General features: G+C 40.0%; 2 protein-coding genes across 3 annotated transcripts; both read left to right on the forward strand.

Moving 5' to 3' along the window:
- Positions 1 to 4: 4 nt before the first annotated feature.
- usp40 (ubiquitin specific peptidase 40) lies at positions 5 to 15165 on the forward strand. 2 transcript variants are annotated; one of them, XM_005723736.1, is made up of 31 exons: positions 5 to 695; positions 796 to 863; positions 958 to 1071; positions 4587 to 4751; positions 4862 to 5008; positions 5168 to 5311; positions 5399 to 5527; positions 6571 to 6687; positions 6794 to 6901; positions 7004 to 7204; positions 7366 to 7504; positions 7720 to 7801; positions 7987 to 8158; positions 8236 to 8320; positions 8406 to 8476; positions 8553 to 8962; positions 9045 to 9198; positions 9288 to 9348; positions 10053 to 10106; positions 10343 to 10431; positions 10599 to 10685; positions 10762 to 10798; positions 10921 to 10985; positions 11703 to 11777; positions 11871 to 12086; positions 12171 to 12289; positions 12408 to 12473; positions 12625 to 12835; positions 12976 to 13071; positions 13147 to 13241; positions 13412 to 15165. In XM_005723736.1, the coding sequence occupies exons 1-31, from the start codon at positions 500 to 502 to the stop codon at positions 13512 to 13514; spliced, it is 3876 nt and encodes a 1291-aa protein (XP_005723793.1). In that variant the 5' UTR covers positions 5 to 499; the 3' UTR covers positions 13515 to 15165. The 2 variants fall into 2 exon arrangements, with proteins under 2 accessions (XP_005723793.1, XP_005723794.1); XM_005723737.1 differs by having other exon boundaries at positions 7369 to 7504.
- A 1266-nt stretch (positions 15166 to 16431) lies between these two features.
- fabp7a (fatty acid binding protein 7, brain, a) lies at positions 16432 to 17600 on the forward strand. The gene is made up of 4 exons (XM_005723738.1): positions 16432 to 16608; positions 16736 to 16908; positions 17013 to 17114; positions 17346 to 17600. The coding sequence occupies exons 1-4, from the start codon at positions 16536 to 16538 to the stop codon at positions 17394 to 17396; spliced, it is 399 nt and encodes a 132-aa protein (XP_005723795.1). The 5' UTR covers positions 16432 to 16535; the 3' UTR covers positions 17397 to 17600.
- The last annotated feature ends 886 nt before the right edge of the window (positions 17601 to 18486 follow it).

The raw sequence follows: 18486 nt of genomic DNA on the forward strand, positions 1-18486 counted from the left end.
AAAAAACATGGCTGCTCACTGTTCAACGACGGTATTTTTATTTACGTTTCGTTTGTTTTCTGCTTTACGACAAACAGAAGAAGAAATGGCTTATTTTGGTAGGGATGCTGTGTAAAAGTTCAATAATAAAAACTGTTAGAGTTTCATTAAGGCGACGTTGTTTTCCCAGTCGTTGTGACACAGTTCCCGACAGTGTGATTTTTTTTTTCTTTTCAATTTTCGCTGAGCTGTCAGCTGCTCGTTGGTGTCGGTGCTTTGCTAGCGTGCTGAGCTACCCAAACGACTGCAAATTTCATCCGGTACTAGTCGCAATGTTTAGTCCCGTAAAGTCTTCTTACTTCAGAGTCAGTCCGGCCATTGTCAACAGAGAACTCGGCAAAACCAAGATGAGATAGCAAGAGGGCACGTCGGAGTGCTAACACACAATTTACTGCAAGGCTGAACCCCAGCATAAGCGAGACACAACGGAATAATAACCACACAAACCCCCTAACGCAGCATGTTTGGGAATCTATTTGAGGAGGAGGAAGAGGAAGGCTTCTCTTCGACTTCCTCCAAGGGAAGAGTTTCAAAGATGGGAGATGAGCCACCTCCACGTCGAGGAAGAAGCAATCTGTGCGGCATCAAAAACCAGGGAGGGACCTGCTATCTGAACTCTCTGCTCCAGACCCTGCTCTTCACCCCCGAGTTCAGAGGTGAGGACAAGTGATCCTCCCTCCAGTACAGCTCATAATAATAAGGGGACAATTTAACATAGTTTGTTTAACATATTTGTTTTGTGGTGTGTGTTTGCAGAGGAGCTGTTCAGTTTGGTGCCAGACGAATTAGGATCCCTGGAAGACAAAGACAAACCAGAGGCTAAAGTATGTGTATGCATGGTTAATGTAGGTGCAGTCTCCATGGGTCTTTTTTTTTTTTTTTTTTAAAGTTAATGAGGTTTGCTCTCCTTCTCCTCAGGTCAGAGTGATCCCATTGGAGCTTCAGAGGCTCTTTGCCCATCTGTTGCTAGTGGACCAGCAGAGTGCTTCCACTGCTGGCCTTACTGACAGCTTTGGCTGGAACAGCAGTGAGGTATGTGCACTTTATTTGCTTCATGGAGGAGGAGAAAGCGAGGCTTGATTTACATGTCTAAGTGATGGATTTACCCACCAGTAATGTCAATTACTAGAGAACAGGCAACCACAGTTGTAAGAGAGTAAACCTATAACAGACCAAAGCTTGTACTTTTCACGTCTCTATTGAACACACTGAATGATTCCTCACAGTCGAGGCAAGACGTGTTTTTCCAACACATTTCTGGGACTCATTGTTTGGGGCTGCTGTGCTACTTCAAGGCCTGGATGCCTTGCAGTAAGTTGAGGAAACGATGGTAGATCAATACCTTTTACAGGAGACTGTCAGGATAGGGCGGTGCATGATCTCAGGAGATGTTGGTTGATGCACCAGGACAATGAGTCATCAAAACATATAAACTGACAAAAGAATGCTTTGGCACAGTTTTTTTTTTTCTTTGATCCAAAATTCTTCTTCAGTGTCTCTACAGTTACAGGAAGTGGGCTGTTTTTCATACTTATTACTTGGTACAGTCAGTAAAGACATGATAACTACAGGGAGTGCAGAATTATTAGGCAAGTTGTATTTCTGAGGAATAATTTTATTATTGAACCACAACCATGTTCTCAATGAACCCAAAAAACTCATTAATATCAAAGCTGAATGTTTTTGGAAGTAGTTTTTAGTTTAGCTATTTTAGGGGGATATCTGTGTGTGCAGGTGACTATTACTGTGCATAATTATTAGGCAACTTAACAAAAAACAAATATATACCCATTTCAATTATTTTTGTTTTACCAGTGAAACCAATATAACATCTCCACATTCACAAATATACATTTCTGACATTCAAAAACAAAACAAAAACAAATCAGCGACCAATATAGCCACCTTTCTTTGCAAGGACACTCAAAAGCCTGCCATCCATGGATTCTGTCAGTGTTTTGATCTGTTCACCATCAACATTGCGTGCAGCAGCAACCACAGCCTCCCAGACACTGTTCAGAGAGGTGTACTGTTTCCCCTCCTTGTAAATCTCACATTTGATGATGGACCACAGGTTCTCAATGGGGTTCAGATCAGGTGAACAAGGAGGCCATGTCATTATTTTTTCTTCTTTTATACCCTTTCTTGCCAGCCACGCTGTGGAGTACTTGGACGCGTGTGATGGAGCATTGTCCTGCATGGAAATCATGTTTTTCTTGAAAGATGCAGACTTCTTCCTGTACCACTGCTTGAAGAAGGTGTCTTCCAGAAACTGGCAGTAGGACCGGGAGTTGAGCTTGACTCCATCCTCAACCCGAAAAGGCCCCACAAGCTCATCTTTGATGATACCAGCCCAAACCAGTACTCCACCTCCACCTTGCTGGCATCTGAGTCGGACTGGAGCTCTCTGCCCTTTACCAATCCAGCCACGGGCCCATCCATCTGGCCCATCAAGACTCACTCTCATTTCATCAGTCCATAAAACCTTAGAAAAACCAGTCTTGAGATATTTCTTGGCCCAGTCTTGACGTTTCAGCTTGTGTTTCTTGTTCAGTGGTGGTCGTCTTTCAGCCTTTCTTACCTTCGCCATGTCTCTGAGTATTGCACACCTTGTGCTTTTGGGCACTCCAGTGATGTTGCAGCTCTGAAATATGGCCAAACTGGTGGCAAGTGGCATCTTGGCAGAGATGCACATCACCTAATATGCTTAATTGGTAGTAGGCTTTCGAGCCTATACAGCTTGGAGTAAGACAACATGCATGAAGAGGACAAAATACTCATTTGCCTAATAATTCTGGACTCCCTGTAGCTGTGGGTTATTAGTTTAGTCAGGTAGTGTCTGTCCATAATTACACAATCCACATTTACGTAGCTCATGGCACATAGTTACCTCTTTGTTTACATAAATCCTACCTGGAATCACCACGAGTACATGGAACAGGGAAACTTAACAACGAACCAAAGGCCTGTTTGAGAATATAACGAAAGTTTCCGGGCATCACCCATGCAAACAATAAAAGTAGTTATGTGATCTCAAAAGGATCTTCTAATCAGCTAAAAACATCTGTTATAGTGTTGTTTATTTACTACCTAATTGTTAGGAATTAGGAATATTTCCAGCAACTCGTTGAATCAGTGGAGTGAAGAATTAAGGCAGTTCTTAAGGCAAAACTAGGTCCAACCTGGTACTAAAAACATGTACCTAATAAAGTGGTATATATTTACTGGAAGGGAAGCCGTGGATCTTAATTGAATGCAGATTTTACTTAACCCTAACCCTGTCTGTAGTTGCTGGGCAGCTAGCTGTCTGACATCAGTCTGATAGGAAATACTTACTGAAGTTAAACTCCAGAATCAATTGCAAATTTAAGGATAATCTTACATCAATATTTCATAATTGGACAATATAAACACCACCATTTGCCTCCATAGAAATACTCAGATTTAATACATAGAAAACTCAGTCTGTGCTGTAGCTTCGCTGTCCTCAGATTCAACTTTGCCTCTTGTTTTTCCACTTTTGTGGACCTAACAATCTAATTCTGTGTACATGTGACAGTTAACAGAAACTAGATTTTAGACACACTAACTTTTATCAGCCCACGACTGGAATTCCATTTTGTCTGGAGCCTGTTCAGCTGCCTACAAGCAAAATTAATACAATAAGAAAGAACAGAAAGAAACAGAATTTGCCACAGGGCATGCAAACCACACGTTCAAGTGAAAACTGTACATTCTGTGATATGTTTAAACTTGAAGCAGTGCTCTAAAACCTTTGAAATATGACGTGCTGGAGAGATCATTCGCGTATTCGGGTAAAAATGTTGGAACAAATAAGTTGCTGTGTGTTATTTACTGATTTAAAATAAAGAGTGACTTGCTATCGTCCTTACTTACTACAGTTTTAGTGCAGTTTAAAATATACTGTATATTTTGAAGTCATAAAGATTTAAAGATTTAAATGTACCTGTAGGGTCCAACAGACATATAAATTAACATTATTATTCTTTTATTGTCACTGATGTTTTGGTATTTTTTTCAATTTACAAACCATAATGCAGAAATAATTTAGAAATGATGTCATCCATAGTTTTTACACAGAAACTTGTGATATTAGTGTTTACAGCACTGGTCACTGTCTGCAGCAGAGTAGCATTACAGCTGAGGACGCTGCAGAGACAAGCAACGTATTTATGTTGTGTTGAAAACGACATGAAACAGATTGCCTTAAAACTTAATGAGCAAGCATCCCATTGTTTTTCTTTTCATTTCTCAGCATCATCTCACAAAAACCCAGGGTTACTTGTGCCACATTATATTGAAAAAAATAAATTAGCATCAACAATAATACAAGTAAATGTAATAAATATATAAGGCAGGGGGCAGAAATGTAAACACTGAATCTGCTAAGAGTTTTTACTAAGGCTGGATTGAATCTTATTTATTTATTTATTTATAGGTAGTATTGGATCTGTGGCACATTTTTTTTTTGTTTGTTCCTAAATTGATTCTTTTTCTGTTGTCACGTTGTTTTTTTTTTTTTTAAGGGAACAAATCAGCATGATGTGCAGGAGCTGAACAGGATTTTGTTCAGTGCATTAGAGCACTCTCTTGTGGGCACCAGTGGCAGTACATTTATTCACCGTCTCTACCATGGAACCATTGTCAACAGTATCGTCTGCAAGGAGTGTGGAAATGTCAGCCAGAGACAGGTGTGTGTGCAAACCCAAACTCGTGACATTACAGAACACGATGCAATAAAATGCGTCTTAAATGCAAAGAGAACAATAATCAATGAACCTAATTTGTTTGTCTTCTTCAGGAGGACTTCCTGGACCTGACAGTGTGTGTTTGTGGTCTGCCTAGTCTGGAAGACGCTTTGTGGAACATGTTTGTGGCAGAAGAGCTGTTTGAGGGCAATAACCTATACCGCTGTGCACAGTGTGACAGACTGGTCACTGCCGCCAAGGTCAGTGCCAATTTTCAGACAGCGTAAATACAGCAGTGAAGAATACAATGCAGTAAACATTTGTACTTTTTTACCATGCTCGACATTACAATGATTTCTTCCACTTTATTTACATTAACAATATGTAATTTGTTCTTTCTCACCATTCTTATTATCCAGTCTGCTAAACTAAGGAAACTCCCTCCATTCATGACTATGTCTTTACTGAGATTCAGCTTTGACTTTGCTAAATGCGAGCGATACAAGGAAACAGGACGTTACAGCTTCCCCCTCACCATCAACCTACGACCCTTTTGTGAGCAGGTACTTGGGAAATTTAAAATTTAGCTTATGAAACACACTTTGCTGCATTAAAATGGCTTTTACTGTTATATTTCCCCCCTCCCACAGGCTGATGGAGATGACTCTGATTACTCCTATGAGCTCTTCTCTGTCATCATCCATAAGGGTGGCTGCTATGGTGGCCACTACCATGTTTACATCAAGGATGTGGATAAACTTGGTCGATGGGAGCCACCGGTGAGAAAAAGAGATGAGCCAAAAGAAAGTACACCCTCTGTTAATTCAAAGGTTTTTACATATCAGAACATGATCAAAATGATCTGGTCCTTAACAAGTCTGCGGTAACAACCTCAGATGAACAGCAACACATGATATATTATTAATGTGTCATTATTTATTTAACAGCAAGTAAGCCAAAATGCATACTAAGTACACCCCATGATTCAGTGGCTTGTAGAACAACATTTAGAAGCAATTGACTTTATCAGTCTCTCACATCATTGTGGAGGAATTTTGGCCCACTCATGTTGGCAGTCATTATGGCACAGCTCTCTTGAAATCCTATCACAACATTTCAGTCAGGTTGAGGTCTGTATTTTGACAGGGCCATTGCAACACTTTGATTTCTTTCTTTTGTTCAAATGCATTTTTGCAAACCTAACCTGTGTTGTTCTTTTTAGAATCAAGCGTCTTTTTCTTGGCAAACCTTCCAAAACAAGCTGTACTTGCTCAGTCTTTTTTTAAATTCTACTGGGATGAGCTTAAGCATTTAGCACACTAACTGAGGTCTTTAGAGTCTGAGATGTAACTCTTGGGTTTTCTGCAGTTTCTCTGAGCATTGCAGGGTCTGACCCTGAGGTAAGTTTGCTGGGGTGTCCATTCCTGGGAAGGCAGCTGTTTTGAATGTTTTCCACTCGAGAATAATCTTTCTCACTGTAGAATTATGGGTTTCAGATTGTCTGGAAATTGTTTAGGCACCAATTGTCAAAACTTCTGCTTTTATAGAGGTGGTTACATTTCTGTAATCATTTAATCAGGTGCATTTGATTATGAGGACCTTGCTGCTACTTACCCTCTTAATAATGACACCGATAACATGTCACATGTTATTATTCATCTCAGGTTGCCTAATTTTAAGATCTGGAGATCAGGGTGTACTTTCTTTTTCCACTGACAGTATACTAACCGCCTGTACTTGGAATAATATTTTAGAATATGATACACATTGATTTTCTTTGTGTACTATTATCAGCAAATTAAGAAAAGCTTCTCATTGTCAGGAGGAAGACTGCAAACCTAAAACTCAAAAGAAAGCTAAAGTGGAGTTTAAGGAAGTGTTGGAGCCAAAACTTCATGAAGATGACCCTTTGTCCATCGTCACCACTATTATTGCCCAGGTACTGCATGAAAAATCGTAATTCTCATTTTCATTTTTTGAGTTTTGACCAGCATTGAGATGCTGATGAATAATGAATAAAATGCTGTGTCTTTGCTGTCCACTAGGAGTCATCAAAGAGTGTCCTGCTGGACCAGTTGGGCCAGAAACTCTTGGATAAGATTGGTTCATCATGGAACAAAAAGTTCAGAAAACAGTATGGACCCATTTGCAAGGTATCATTAGTTTCAGGTTTTGACTATGTAACTAAGCTTATGTCATTTTGTGTGCATACAAATCCTGAATCCTGTTGCAATGCTTGGTCTTTTATAATTTAGTTCCTGCAGTCGCACAATGATGTTTTCATGATGGTGTCCAATGGCACTCGAGTGGCGCTTAAGGCAAACCCACCAAGCCCAGCGACTGAGCTCCCCAGCCCCGCAGAGCTTACCTCAAACTCTGATCCTTCACCAGCTCCAGTCTCGGGAGCTTCTGAGCCACAGCTTTCACTAAACCAGAAGCCAGAACCGGAACCAGAGGTACTAAAGCAACAAGCTTTGTATCAGGAATGCAGGGTTTAAATTACAGTCCAGTCTCAAGTCTTTTGAAGCCTCAAGTTTGTTTTTCTTCAGATTCCTGGTAGACATCTTATGATTACTTTGATGCCTGTTTTCTCACGGAGCATCCTCCTGTCTGTCAGCAGGGTAGCCACTGGTTTGACCTCAATGACTCAACTGTGACCTCCATCAGGGAGTCGGACATAGAGAAGCAGTTCCAGGGCAAAGAGAGCGCCTACATGCTGTTTTACAGAAAAACACAGCTGCACAGGCCCAGTGAAGGTAATGAATACCATATTTTGCATTTGTAATGGAAAGATTATATCCGCTTAGTTCGACAAGGGAAGGAAATAGGGGAGAGGTGAAGTTAGAGTTCAGAGGGTTCTTGTTAATATAAGGATCAGTTAATTGTTGATTTAATCTAAATGACTAGATACAAGTAGTAATAAAAGTCATAATAAAAAGACTAGCTAATTGTTTTATACTTTCTTTTCCAGCTCTTACCAATCCCCAATATAAAGTTCCTTCTCACCTCATCCAGATGGCTCAGGAGGAGAATATCAGACTACAGCAGATGCGGTATAGAAATGAATAAATTTATACATGATGCTCTCATCAGTTCACCTGAAGCTGTTTAGTATCTGACTCACAATCATGACAGTCCAGCTGTATCTTAAATTTAAACCAAACAACAAATAGAAAAAATGAGAAATCTGAGCTACTTATGCAAGTTATTCATAGGAGTTTCTTTGCTTTTGTTGCAGTGAAGAGTTTGAAGCCACTAATAACACACTGGAGCTGCGTCTGCACCTGGCTCCCTCTTATAGGCTAGAAAATGGAGCTCTGCAACCAGTCAGGAACAAACCAAGCGGCAGCACTGCTCTGAGTTTTGACCGTAGAAAGACTGTGGGAGACCTGCGATTAGCTATCTATCAGGTATTGTACCTCTGAAATCAACAGCTGTTCTATGTTGAGGTCCTGAAGGTGACAATAACAATAAATTGTTTGTTTAGATGCAGGAATTCTGGGAGGGAGATATGGCTCTGACTGTGGCCAAGAGTCTTCCAGCAGGTTTACACCTCTACAGTACACTCACAGGTTAGAACCTTAAATAAAGGCTTAAATAGATAGAAGGTAGTGATTTATTTATTTTGTAACTACACTCTGTTTTCGTTCTGTACAGATGACAGTGTTTCCCTGTACAGTGCAGGCATCTGCACAAACACAGAGCTGTTTGTGTGGAATGGCAGAGAGGTGAGGAGAGGCATGATTCATCACCTGCTCTGTTGGTCGATAACTGGCATCTAAAATGTTTTTATGATCTTTTCAGGTGTGTGGTGCATCTGTCTTGACTGGGGCTGAGTGGGAGCCTGTCCTGCTGACTGTGGTGCGTCCCTTTTTAGGTGATGATGTGGATAAAGAGGTGGAGGAAGATGTGGAGAGTGAGGAGAACAGAAAAGGTTTTGAAAATGGTGGTCCAGGGCTCAAGAGGGAGGCAAGAGGGTTTGCTGGTGGTGTGACTCTTGGGGAGGTGAGGGACTCACTCGGGGAACCTAAAGAAAGCCTGCTGTGCCAAGAACATAAGGGAGGCAAAAAAAGGGAAGAGGAGGCAGGAGAAGGTGGAGGGTCAAGTGGATGGAGAGTTTTCCCCCCTGACGACATGCAGCGGACACTGAAGGAGCTGTCGCTGAAAGATGGAGATGCACTGTTGGTGCTGGAGCCACAGTCATTTGACAGCAGGTAAGTTTCCTATCATGTGCTAAGCATTATGGAGGTTTTCTTTATGTGTTTGTTTTAAAACCTTCCTCCCAACTGTCTTTAGCATCTTCACTCGAAATGGAGATGTTGTCACTGTGACTACACCGTCTGACTGCCGCTGGCTCCAGGTGGAGTTCCGGCCTATTGCGAAAGGAGGTGAAGGGAACAAGGAAGAGGAGAATTTTAAGAAAATCAAGGTTCCAGCCACAGGAAATATGGTCAGTAGTTTGTTTGTGGCTCTCTCTACTTCCTTTATATCTTTTTATTTAAGAGATATCTAAAATTACTTGATTTTTGTTTCCCACAGCTGCTGTCTGAGGTGAAACTGAGGGCCATAGAGGAGCTGCAGTTAGGGGATCAAACCCCAGGCAAGATGCATACTTATGGAAAACTGCAGCACTACACAAGCACATCAATACTTCATATTAAAAGTACAGGGTTTATCAAAAAGAATGCTCAAATTTCAAATAGCCATATTTTTGTTAAAAGTAATGGAGTTAGAAGTTTGCAGGAACCTGTAAAATACATGCCTGAATATAGTTTTAGATACAAAACTTATGTTTACAAGTGCTCAATATGTGCCCGTCCAGAGTCATGGCAAATGTCCATACAATATTCAAACTGGGCACATACTTTTGCCAGCATGTCTGGAGTCATTGCACCTGATGCTGTTATTATCCTATGTAGTGGCACTTTGAAGTCAAATCGAGTCTTTTTGTTACACAGTTAGAAACTTAACACAGGTTTTTATGTTGTTGTTGTTGTGTTTTTTTTTTTTTTCTGACCTTTTTATATCTTTAATTTACCAGCTATGTAACCAACAGACAAGTTTTGGGATTTTTTTCAAAGCAGGAAAAGCACAGGTGTAATTATTAGCATTAATGTTGGATATATTACATATAGCTGAGTTAGAGCTGCTGGGTTTTTTTTTTGGTTTTTTTTTTAGTACACAAAACGTAACACATGTTTTTTTCCTCCAAGTTTCTATTCAGGCAGCTACAGAGTGTATTTTTGTGTAAGGTTTTTAAATGTACGCTCCTAAGCTGGCCATTTTTCCTGCTTCACTGACCAGGTGCAGAGTACTGTTTGAGGCAGTCTGACTGCACAGGGAAACTCCTTCCTCCAGGTACTGTGTCATTTGTTACCTCAGGGTAATTTTAATAGTGCAGATCACTTAGAGTTGGAAATCCCCCTCATTTTGCCAAAATATTTAGATTTGCTTTCCTTTACAGTTTTCCCTTATTAAAAAGTTGAAGCGGTACTCCCCCCTGCTTTTAATTTTCTTCTCTTCATGTGCCTTTGAAATCTTAAAACACGTTTATGAATCGCACTTGTGTCGTCCTATTCTCGTTTGCCTGACAGTGTGTGAAGAGTCGAGCGTTCGGGATGCAGGGGTGCGACTCATGACCACACTGACTCTCTGTCCGGGTACTAGCCCCAAGGCATCGCAGGTGTGTCTTTTATTTGAAGTCTTCAATGACGTCTCTTTTACTTGCAGCTGCACCGAACAAAGTTGCAGAACCTTTAATCAAGACCTGCAATTTAAAACGACAAAAACAAATCATGGCACATTTAAAAAGCTTGTTTGAAGTTTAGAAATTTACACTTTGCTTTGCAGCTTTTCTTGCACTTTACTGTGGGTGCAGCTCCCTCTGCTGGCATGGAGATGGACATAATTGTGGAGAAGACTAGCACTGTTAAAGAGGTAAGGAAATAAAACTGCACATCATGCTCATAAATTTTTCTGCACTGAATAAAAATGTGTAATATTTTCTTTGCAGTGTCTAAAAACAATGCTGGACGCAGTTGGACTTGATGGTAAAACACTTTTTTACTTTGGTTTTCCTAATGTATGTTTGCATTTGCTTTAGCCTCAGCATTTGTGAATTTGGCATTCCTTCTCACAAAGATGATCTCATTATTTATAAATGTGTTTTTAGGCACATGTTGGCACTTGAGGAGGCTTGATTGGTGTGAGGAGGTCGGAGAGCCACTTATGGATGAGGTAAATAAGTGGAGAACTATTGTAATAAGTCAATACAATACAATACTGCTTACCTTTTGATTTTGTTTACATAGTTTCCAAGTACCGAATTAAAGAATGTAGGTCTGTGATCAACAAATGGCATTTCATTTTCATTTTCCTAGTTTCCCCCGAGTTTTTTTTTTATTTTTTATTTGTTTGTTTTTGAGGGTTAATTGACTAATTCTTATTTGTTTGTTTTTTTGTTTTTTTTCTCTTTTTCTCTTCTTTTTTTCTTCCTTTTCTTCTAATTCTTATTTGTAATCATGGTGGACAGGAAGTCTCCACGGTCTGTGATGTTTGCAGATAACATTGTGATCTGTAGTGAGGGTAGGGAACTGGTCAGGTGGAGGCATGCACTAGATAGAAGAGGAATGGAAGTTAGTAGAAGCAAGATAGAGAATACATGCGTGTGAATGAAAGGGAGACATGTTTAACAGTGAATATGCACATATTTTAAATACTTGAGGTCAACCATCCAAATGCAGGGGGTTGGTGTGACAGAGAAAGATGCTAGAGATAGGTAGAGCACCAAGAAGAAGACAATTTCTTAATTAGTTCACTGTTTAAATGTTGCAATTAGTTTAAGTGACAGTAAAATAGTTTCATTATTACTCTGATATCATCTACTCAGTATCAGTTACCCACATATGTTCCAGTGCACATGACTAATAAATCTTTATGGCCTTTGATTCTCAGGATGCTTCTCTGTCAGAGCTGAAAATCAGCAATGGAGAGACATTAGTTGTCACAGAAGGAAATTTGCCTTCGAAGGTACTTCAGTGTTTTGAATGTAATTGTGGATTAATGATGTGTTATAGCTTTATGTAGTGCTTTAGCATTTTTATGTCTTGTTTTTTCCATCAGGGTTTCCTAAAGATATCTATATGGCTGTACTGGCATCCAAAAAACATGGAAAGAGATTTTAATCACACAGAGAACGGGCCTGCTGACGGGCAGATGCCTGCAGGAACAACACACAATCAGTTACCTCCTTTATGTAATGGAAACGCTGCAGAGCTCAGACGTGTGGGGCAGATAGAGATATCAGATGAGGCCACTCTGGAGGACCTCAAAACTCAGGTGAACTGTTTTGGTTGTGTATGTGCTGACTGTCTCTTATAGTTAGCTATTTTCAGATGAAATACATGCTCACTTTGCTTTTAGGTTTTGACGCTGCCTGCCCTTCAGGAAGTGTGTGTGCCCACCACTGGATTCATGCGTGTTTGGCAGCTAGAGGGACAGAAGCTAGCCCGAATCCTCAGAGGACCGCAAGCCACACTCAGGTCTGAATGCTGTGCTCTCATTCGTACATTAATGGTCAGAGGATTGTTTTTTGTTATTGACAGATGAAGGTCACTGAGTGATTCCTTCTTATTATCCTTTTGGTTTCTCCTTCTTCAGGAAGATGAAGCTGACCAGTGGTGCAGACCTTTGTGTGCAGACACTACTGAAAGAGGAAGATCTTGGGTAAGTATTGTGTTACAGCTCTTTTCTTACAAAACCTAACCCAATGTAATATCTAAATACTTCATTATGAAGTGTGTCTATTGCGCACATTTTTGTTTTTTAGTAACTTTTTAAAATAATTTTCCTTCTTTAACTGTTTCCTATTCACAAGGCCAAAAGACGTGCTGCTCTATGTTAAAATGGGAATACCAGGAGAGAGGTCTTACTACCCTTCAGAGGAACTGGTTTGGAATGCGACCCACGATTCCTCGCCTTGGTCTTTACGCACTTGTCTGGCTGCACGCTATGGCCTCTCTCCAGACTCTCTGCTGTTGGCCAAACACCAGCCAGACAAACACATCTGGGAGGAAATCTCCAACTGGGTACGATTAGATGAGGGAAGGTTCTTGAGTAGGAACCTAGTTGGGGGTGATACTGTATATACTTGCACTCTCTTGCATGCACTATTTTGTGCATGAAATTAGATTTGGCCTTCACTAAGCAGTTTGTCTTTAACTCTTAGACCCAACAGGTCTCCAAAAAGAAGAAGAAGAAAAAAACAGAATCACTCCTGGGAACACCGTTCCACCTCAAAGATGGTGACACAATTGGCGTCAAGGTAAATGCCTGTTTAATAAACTCTGTTCTGCTTTGGTTTCAGAGACACTCAGTCTGTTTTCCATACTTTTTTCAGAATCTTTTGATTGACAACAACAGGAACTTTATCACTCTGGAAGACGAGCAGGGCCAACAGAGGCTCAGGGAGGAGGCCGAGGAACGCAGGAAAGGGTGAGAGCCCTTGGATACATGTAACAGCAGGGAAAATGCTTCTTATTTAATGAGAAATTAATATTAGTGTTTTCACTCAGTCATTTTACAGCAATGATGCAATCCATAAAGACTGTGTCCATTGGTGTTTGTTATGTTTTATGTTATTTGTGACTCTTGCTTACTTTCAGAGGGCAGGCTGCAGGCGCTGGTGAATCACTTAAGAAAGCTGGACAGACCAAATCCAGGAAACCAGAGGTGGCACTCTCAATCAGTGTTGGGGAATTCAGATAGCATCCTTCTTCCATTTGTATAGATCACAATGAACTGTGATACTACATGCACACACTGTGAGATGCCACATTGCAATTCGGACATCTGACATCAGTCTTGTGCCATTTGTTTTTCGAGTACTGTTTGCATACTGACTTTCTCCACAAATCTCTTAAATCAAACCCTAAACCGCTTCCTACTTCTCAACTTTCTGACGGACAAAGAGAAGGAATTTATTTTTGGCACTTTGATTTGCTGTTTTGCTATAACTGACTTTGATTTGCATCGTTCCTATGCAACATTTCTGCGTTGAATGGATTATCCATATTTGTCTCGATTCCTCCCTCTACAGACTTTCAAAATATGATAAATCAGTCTGCTTTCTGGTTTTTTGGTTTTTTTTGTTTTTTTTGTCTTTTGGTGTGCGGATCATATTTTATATTCTGACACTCTTAGTTTCTCAAAGGCAAATTGTTGAGTGTTTTGTCCACTCAGGACTGGCAGTTATGAACTGACACATGTGCTTACTGGAACTCCTGTTAATTATGAGCCAGTACAGGTCAAAATTTATACCCAAGCCACATGCCAGTGATCAATATTCTGGTATTCTTCAATAAATTGTTCTGAGTGACCAGCCAGTGCAGTAGACAATTGCCTTCAATATGTCCTAATGTTCTTTAATAGGGAACCTGTTGTATAGAAAGTGACTACTTTTTATAACTAACCTGTCACTGTGCAGCACGATCAAAAATGTTTCTTTGGATCAGCCGCTGTATTGATTTTAGGTTGATAAGGGAGAGGAGAGACAGGCCTTAATGTGGAGAAGCCTTAGTGCTGCTCTGTCCTCCCTACCTCACGCTGCCCCTCTCTCTCTACCTCTTCTGCCCTGTCATTTCTTTTTCTGGTTTTCATAGTTTTATTTCCTTTTATTTCCTCCATTACTGTAAAGTACCATTAAGTATTTAGGCAATAACGCATTGGTAAAAGTTTTGACTCTGTGCCCTTAACACTGAGTGTGACATGATGCATCTAATTAAGTAAAATGGGAAAAGAAATAATAATTGAAACATTATCCAGACTTTTGTAGGTGAAGATTAAAGTAGGATGATCTTCCTTTTACCTTTTTATTTCACATTCAGATTAGCTGTATAGAGCAGAAACACATACTGCTGAACTGTTCTTCTTGAGTGTGTAGAAGTAAAGACCCATGAAGCGTCTTTGTGGAACATTAATTGTTTTAGTTGCTTGCAATATTTGTGAACTTCAGGGAATTTAAAAAAATGACTCTTTAGATAAGTTATTTGAAAGAAGTGACAAATAATTACATTGTTGAATGAAATATGATGGGGATTTAATTTTCACACAAAAGATTTTTTAAGCTGCTTCGTTCATTAATCTGGCCTTGACCAGTGCCAAGATTTTTCAAGTAGAAATGTTTTTGTTCTTTTTTTTAAAAGAAATTATTTGAAGCAGATAATAAAACTGTTCTACAATATACTCAGCAATAGATGGACTTCTTTTTGTATAATGTGGTATCGTTTACTAGTGTTAATGATTACATCTTTGGTGTCATTGATAAGGACCGATCTACTGTATTGTAACAGTGGACAACTGTTTGTACTCATGTCGGACTGTATTTGCAGAAAGTATTTTATGAACAATAAAGGTATACAATCATAATTACCAGTCATGTCATGTTAATGACAACTACTACTACTACTACTACTAACTACTATTACATCAGTAATCTGTTAGTTTAAAACTGATTCTTATGGATTCCTTTTCTAAAAATATTTAGTAAATCTTACATCTGGCGCAAACATTAAAGGGCCACTGAGTATAATTAGGATTTCCTACTAATTAATTAGGATTAACCAGATAATTCTCCATTTTTGAAACATGGTATAAATAATATTTATTAAATACACTTTGGTTTTTATCCATTATGTCCCAAAATGAGTGACAGACTTGATAAAATTAGCGGGAAAGTGTTTACAGACGTTAAGTCAGAAAGCTGGTTTCCCAAAAACTTCTATAGGACCGAAAGTCTTTTTACAAGCAAATCTATCACCATCTGGTGGCCTTCAGATAGAAGGGCAGGTTTAAGGTACATTGACATTAGCTTCTTTTTTCCGATCTGGATGCTACGTCCATGCTTTACACTGTAGGTCTGTGTCCTGCAGAATAGTTCCTATGGATTTATCCAGTGGGATAACAAAGGATAAACCCTAGTGCTTTGAGGATCCTGTGACTTTTACTACAAGTAGCTATTGCAGGGTCATCATCACCACAGGCTGTGGGAGATTATGTCTAATTGTTTTTAAACTAAATTTAGTTATAAACCAAAATCTAAAAAGTTGAGGTATTTAAATACCTGCAGCCTCAGCCGCTAGGCACAAAAAGACAGATATGAACAACAACCAAAGTACTCATTCACAGTTTACTACAAAACCGCTGATGCCGGTCTGGTACTTTATTTCTGTCCATGCAATATCTACAGTTCGTCTTTATGTATTAACATTTCTCTACTTGTTCTCACATTTTACGACATATTTACATAAATAGTGCATATTCTGGACAGAGGATGCAGACTATAAAGAGGGTTTGTATGATAAAGGAGGATAGGGGTGGAGGTAGATGATCTGCTATGACAAAAGGGAGCAGCTGAAATGGGAAATTATTATATTTATATATATTTCAACATCCGAGAGTCCCTGGTTCAAACCTCTTTGTAGTTTATGTAAAAATCCGCTATATTAGCTAAACTACCCGCTGTGACAACCCTGCCGCCCTTCCAAGATTTTTTGAGCGTCCCACCTTTAACACCGAGACATTAAGAGCGCGTTCCATTTTGACCAATCACAGTCTTCAAGTGTCCGGGAAGATCCAATAAGGATTTCGCGCCACTGCTTACGTAATCACTCACCGTTATCGTATTCATAAGAGGGGCGGGCCCGCTTCTGCGGCTCCAGGATTTAATCCACGGAAATAAGAGACACTCTGACAGTGTGACACAGAAGTGGACCAACAACATCTGCAAAAATGGTTGAGGCTTTCTGCGCTACATGGAAACTGGTCGACAGCCAGAACTTTGATGACTACATGAAGGCACTCGGTGAGCAAAAAAACGCCTGTTGTACAGTTACCGTGATTTTTTTTAAAATTTTTTACATTTATTAAATATTTAAACTTTTATTTTAAACTTTTACTTTATTTAAACTTGTAAACTTTTTTTTTGACAGGCGTTGGCTTTGCCACGAGACAAGTGGGTAATGTCACCAAACCAACTGTAGTGATCAGCCAGGATGGAGACAAGGTGGTGGTGAAAACTCAGAGCACCTTCAGGAACACTGAGCTCTCTGCCAAGCTGGGAGAGGAGTTTGATGAGACCACGCCTGATGACCGGCATGTCAAAGTAAGATGAGTAAAACTTGAGGGTGTGATCACTGATGATTTCCTTCTGCTGGTCCGAAATAAAAAATAAAAATTAAAAAAAGTTCTTTTTTTTTCTGCTCGTAGTCGACCTTCTCCATGGATGGAGATAAATTTGTGCATGTGCAGAAGTGGGATGGCAAAGAGACCAAGTTTGTCAGAGAAATCAAGGATGGGAAGATGGTGATGGTAAGACCGCCTGTTCTGCTGGGATTACATCAGTTTTTAAGAGGCCTTTGAAAGCATCTTGTTCTGCAGGGAGGCTGGTTTATTTGTAAACCAGCCTCACCTTGCCTTTGCATATATGCAGCAACTCATAACATATGACCGCAACAGACTGAAATACTTGCTGAATAATCAGATGCTAATGTTAACTGCCAGTCTGTCTAAAACAGATTTTCTTTTTTCTTCTGCCTCCAGACATTAACCTTTGAAGGAGTCCAGGCTGTCCGCACGTATGAGAAAGCCTAATTTGCAACATCTACTTGAAAGAGCAAATCATTCCAGCTATCAGGAAATGTTGTTTTCCTTATTATTATTATTATTTTTTAAGTAAAAAAAGTGTTTTGACATTTTGCTGTGATTTGCACTTGTTTGAACATGAGATAAATATTTTGTAAGATCTTTTGTGAAGGCCTCAACAAAAGGGAAAATAAACTTCTGGGCTAAACTTTCTCAATGTCTCAAAGGTTCATCAGAAACAGGACAGACTACTCACTTTTATTTACGGCATTTTTCCTTTGAATGCAATTCCACATTTCTGCTCATTTATGTCTGCTTCAATCGTGGGAACAGTCCCCGTCAGAGTCTGTTACAGGTGACAGCTGCAGGGTGACGGTGCAGGCTGGAGCCGACCATGCAGCACCAGCAGCCAGTCTCACCATTGAAATTGCTGTGTGAATGCCCTTTAGTAACCCCCAGATGGTCAGAGATGGCGAGAAGCTAGGGGGAGGGTGGGGGTGGTGATGTCACTCGTCTCAAGATAATCCGGTTAAAGTTGTGGTGTCATTACGTAGAAGCATCATTCGATGCTGTGCGGACCAACCGTGAGTAAATGCTGCCACTGGTGTGATGATAAGACAGGACACCACGCAGGATGTAGACAGTTTGGATGCAATAGTCACTCTAGTGTTAGAGTTTGCCAGCAAACCTTTGTCCAGCTGTGGGTTTTTATATCTCTAATATAAATATTATTTAACACTGTTTTAGTTCCTACATTTTAAGATGCTAAAGCCTCCCTTTTTCAGCTCTGTGCTGTGTCCAGCCTACTGAACACTGACTACATGTGGCCATTCTTCTCATCTCAACACACACGCTGTTCAGTTTCTGGCCACCTTTGAATAGGCCGTAACACAAAGAAGCTGTGGTAACTGGAGTGGAACTCATTTAGCAGTGGCCAGATGAATTAATTTAAAGTCTGTCTTTATGCTCCAGTTATACAACACTGAAAAGCATTTAGGCTGCATGCAGTGAGAAGACAAGCTCACGGGGAGTTACTTTCTCAATATTTCACAGTGGCATAATCACATAGAAAAGGGAGATTATCGTATTCTGTGTAGCA

The sequence above is a fragment of the Pundamilia nyererei genome, unplaced genomic scaffold (genome assembly GCF_000239375.1).
Source record: "Pundamilia nyererei isolate P.nyererei 1_Seehausen unplaced genomic scaffold, PunNye1.0 scaffold00010, whole genome shotgun sequence".
Lineage (NCBI taxonomy): Eukaryota > Metazoa > Chordata > Actinopteri > Cichliformes > Cichlidae > Pundamilia > Pundamilia nyererei.

Bases quoted from the DNA above. Each gene is read 5' to 3' on its own strand.
- fabp7a (XM_005723738.1), top strand. From the start codon at position 16,536: ATGGTTGAGGCTTTCTGCGCTACATGGAAACTGGTCGACAGCCAGAAC. The intron at 16,609-16,735 runs GTGAGCAAAAAA...TTTTTTTGACAG, and splicing joins TGACTACATGAAGGCACTCG to GCGTTGGCTTTGCCACGAGA. The intron at 16,909-17,012 runs GTAAGATGAGTA...TTCTGCTCGTAG, and splicing joins CTGATGACCGGCATGTCAAA to TCGACCTTCTCCATGGATGG.
- usp40 (XM_005723736.1), top strand. From the start codon at position 500: ATGTTTGGGAATCTATTTGAGGAGGAGGAAGAGGAAGGCTTCTCTTCG. The intron at 6,688-6,793 runs GTACTGCATGAA...GCTGTCCACTAG, and splicing joins TCACCACTATTATTGCCCAG to GAGTCATCAAAGAGTGTCCT. The intron at 10,799-10,920 runs GTAAAACACTTT...ATGTGTTTTTAG, and splicing joins GGACGCAGTTGGACTTGATG to GCACATGTTGGCACTTGAGG.